At 37.0% G+C, this 3,391-nt stretch overlaps 1 protein-coding gene across 1 annotated transcript; it reads right to left on the reverse strand.

Moving 5' to 3' along the window:
- Nucleotides 1-1,250: 1,250 nt before the first annotated feature.
- On the reverse strand, nucleotides 1,251-3,004 carry LOC119642918 (putative uncharacterized protein DDB_G0277255). The gene is given in 3 exon segments (XM_038042227.1): nucleotides 1,251-2,638; nucleotides 2,702-2,792; nucleotides 2,843-3,004. Coding segments are annotated over 3 exon segments (1,641 nt in total).
- Nucleotides 3,005-3,391: the final 387 nt, after the last annotated feature.

Here is a 3,391-nt window from a genome sequence, read left to right on the forward strand (position 1 = left end):
AGAGACCCGCTCTTATCAAAGCATCCAGCCTTCATTTATCTACACACAAAAACATATGATTTTTGTTATTATATGACAAAAAAAAAAAAAAAATGAAGAATTGTATTAGTGAAAGTGATATATCTTTAAATTTTTTAGACCCATTAATGAAAGAAAGTAATGTGTGCTGTAAGCATTCTCTTAGTCGCAAAAATTAAGCTTTTCTTTAATTCGATTGAGAATGTTTTTGATTTGTAGGAGATGTTAATTCGTAACTTTTATAATCAATCTACGCAGCATAGGTCCTGCAGGAATAAAGCTGTGTTATTTTTTTTAGCGATTGCTAGGCCTTCCACATTACCATATGATTTAAAAACAAATAAGAATAAAATTCATTTTTAAATTAATCGAATAAATAATTTTATTTCCACTTAATCGGCTTTTGCATTTTTACCTTTATATTACAATAATTTATTACTTTAAATACATTAGAGTTAGATTCTTGTCAAATGACAAATTTCAACAACTAAAGTGTTGCTCACTTTATCTTGCTCTATTGCTTCGAACTTCGTTGATTTTCTTCCTATGATTCACTCGAGCTTTAAATTTTAAAGGCCTAAGAATACAGCTGAAACAACTTTGGATTTATACTAATTTTGTGCTTTTGTTACATATACGCATAACCCTCAGAGATAACTTTTATTTACTAGCGGCTTAAAGATTTGAAATCGGTTAAGGTCATGTGCAGAGTAGATTTCGGCTCGTTGGATACGGCTAAAGTACTTTCAAAGAATAAATCTATTATCCATCAATAATCTCTTGCTCATTGCCCGTACAAAACTGAAATTTGTCTTGAAAAGTTTCTTCATGACTAATCGTTTTAGCAGAAAGTTTGTTCTCTTCATATTTGCACCGATGCAAACTCTTCTGGAAAACATATTTCGAAAAGGATATATTTTTCTGTCATTACTGATTTTCTGAAAAAATACAAACTTTAATCTATGTTACTCTCTGTGTATGCCGTAGGATGAAAGTAAAAGCGATTTACCCGTAATGTTGCAGATTTCGAATTCCCGCTCACGAGTGTTATTTCTATATTATTCTTCAGTCTTCTTAATTCTTTAAATAGAAAAAATACCTTTTGAAGATTTACACAAAGATGCGACAAAAAGTTCCTCTTGCTGTTTTTGTAGAAACTATTCGAAGATGCAATGGTACGGTGTGCGGGATATTTTAATCTTCTTCAACTTTCATAACGTGCCAACGTCGTCTTAGTCGTCAAAGAATAATATTTCCAATATGCGCTTTTGGACATTTTTTCGTCGCTCCTTGGACATTTTTAACAGCTCCGTAGTCACTAATTCGCCCAGCAAATGTTCAGAACTACGCTGAGGTGGAGGTGGAGTTTGTGGCACTTGGAATTTACCGAACTGATGATTTTGTTGTACATTATTCTGTTGCTGTTGTTGTTGTGGTAGTTGTTGGTATAGGTGTAAAAGAAAATCGGCGTTCGAAGGGAACATATTAGAAGCTTGGTTTGAGAGTTGACTGTTGACGTTGTTGCTATTGTCGTTTTGCCGTTGTTGCAAAGCTACCGTCGACGTTGAAGCACTGATGGAACTGAAAGGATTTTCTGCGCTTTCATTTAGCACAGCCTGAGGTTGTAGCATACCGCTACTATCATCAGAATCGTCAGTGTCACCGACAAAATGTGAGCTGACACTCATACTATTGTGGCTATTACTTAACTGTCCGTTAGTGTTATTGTTGTTGTTGTGCTGGGACGAAGCATTCATACTATTCGTACTATTATTTAGTTGACCTCTAGGTTTTTTCCTGTGATAGTTGCTACTGGTGGATGAATCTAAATCTTCATTTTGTGATTCACTAAAGTTATGGTTGCTGACGTCATGCTGATTTATTGCATTGGCAGAATGTGCAGAACTGAAAGAATGCGCGACCGTTTGTTGAGGTGTACTGGAATGACCTGGATTAGTTGTGCCGTTATGGTTACCATCTGGGATAGGAGAAGATAAGAGTGACTTAATAGAAGACGAAGAGGACGGCAGTCCTCCGTTTCCAACTAAGTTGGTTTGCGGATTAGAAATCCCACTCAAAGCGTTATTTGTTGTGTCTCTAAAATGTTCCGTATAATTTGGTGAAGAGTCAGCCATGGCTGCTGCCACTGCAGCCGCTTGTTGTTGCATTTGTGATTGTGAGATTTGTTGTAATTATTGCGACGCGACAGCAGCGGCAAAATCTCGAAACACTTGATCAGCTTCTATTTTTACACGATTATCATTTTCCAAGGCCGAGGCCGCCACTGCTGCAGAGCTCAAGGCATTCATGGCATGCTGTTGATCTGATTGCTGATGATAATGGTGACTGTGGCCGCCAAAATAGTTTAAATTTTTCATCGAGCTGTTCGATTTTGAATCCATATTGTAGTCAATAAAATTTGAACTGTTTGCTGAATGCGGAGAGGTCAGAAAGTTGGGTACATTACGATAAGATTTACGCGGCTGTATGTGTTGATCTAGGAATTTCTTTTTTTCTAAATACGGTCGCGATAGATGTTCATATACCTGAGGATCGCCTTGCTTACGTTGTGACACATATCGCTCCCTTAAATACTTCCATCGCTTCTTACAGGTCTCCACTAAAAGTAACAAACGTATAAATATATTTAATTATAAGATAATTAATTTTTTTTAATATTTACCATCACTACGCAATTTCATGGCAATTACTTGCCAAGCTTCGTCTTTTGTTTCGTACTTGTTACCACCACCATAAATTGGCTGGGATGGTGGCTTCAAAAGTTTTTTACCATTTGGGTTCGTTTGAGGACGTCTTGACTTACGCTTTGTGTGCAGGAGAACTCTTTGATGTTAATGCTCGTAATGAATATACGGAGACTATTATAGTCAAATGCATCGATTTTTATATAGCCCAGCTGTATAAAAATCGCTACTATTGAAAATCCCAAGGATGCAAAACCGGTTGATTCTCGATTAGAAGGCATTGTTAATCGTATGATTCAGCGTTGCTTAGAAGATGGCCAATATCGTCAGGCTTTAGGTATCGCCCTGGAGACTCGTCGCATGGATATTTTTGAAAAATCGATTATGAAATCAGACGACGTTGCTGGGCTGGCATATGCTTACAACGTGACAATGTCTTTAATTCAAAGTCGAGGATTTCGTAATGAAGTTCTGCGTTGCTTAGTTGGCCGGTATCGTGCCTTGGGCGTACCAGATTATGTAAATATGTGCCAATGTCTGATTTTCCTGGAAGATCCTTTGGTAGTAGCAGAAGTTTTAGACAAACTTACTAGATCAACTCAAGATGCTAGTAATTTAATGGCCTATCAGATTGCCTTTGATTTGTACGAATCGGCCGCCCAAGAGTT

This window comes from Glossina fuscipes, unplaced genomic scaffold, assembly GCF_014805625.2.
Source record: "Glossina fuscipes isolate IAEA_lab_2018 unplaced genomic scaffold, Yale_Gfus_2 287, whole genome shotgun sequence".
Classification (NCBI taxonomy): Eukaryota; Metazoa; Arthropoda; class Insecta; order Diptera; family Glossinidae; genus Glossina; species Glossina fuscipes.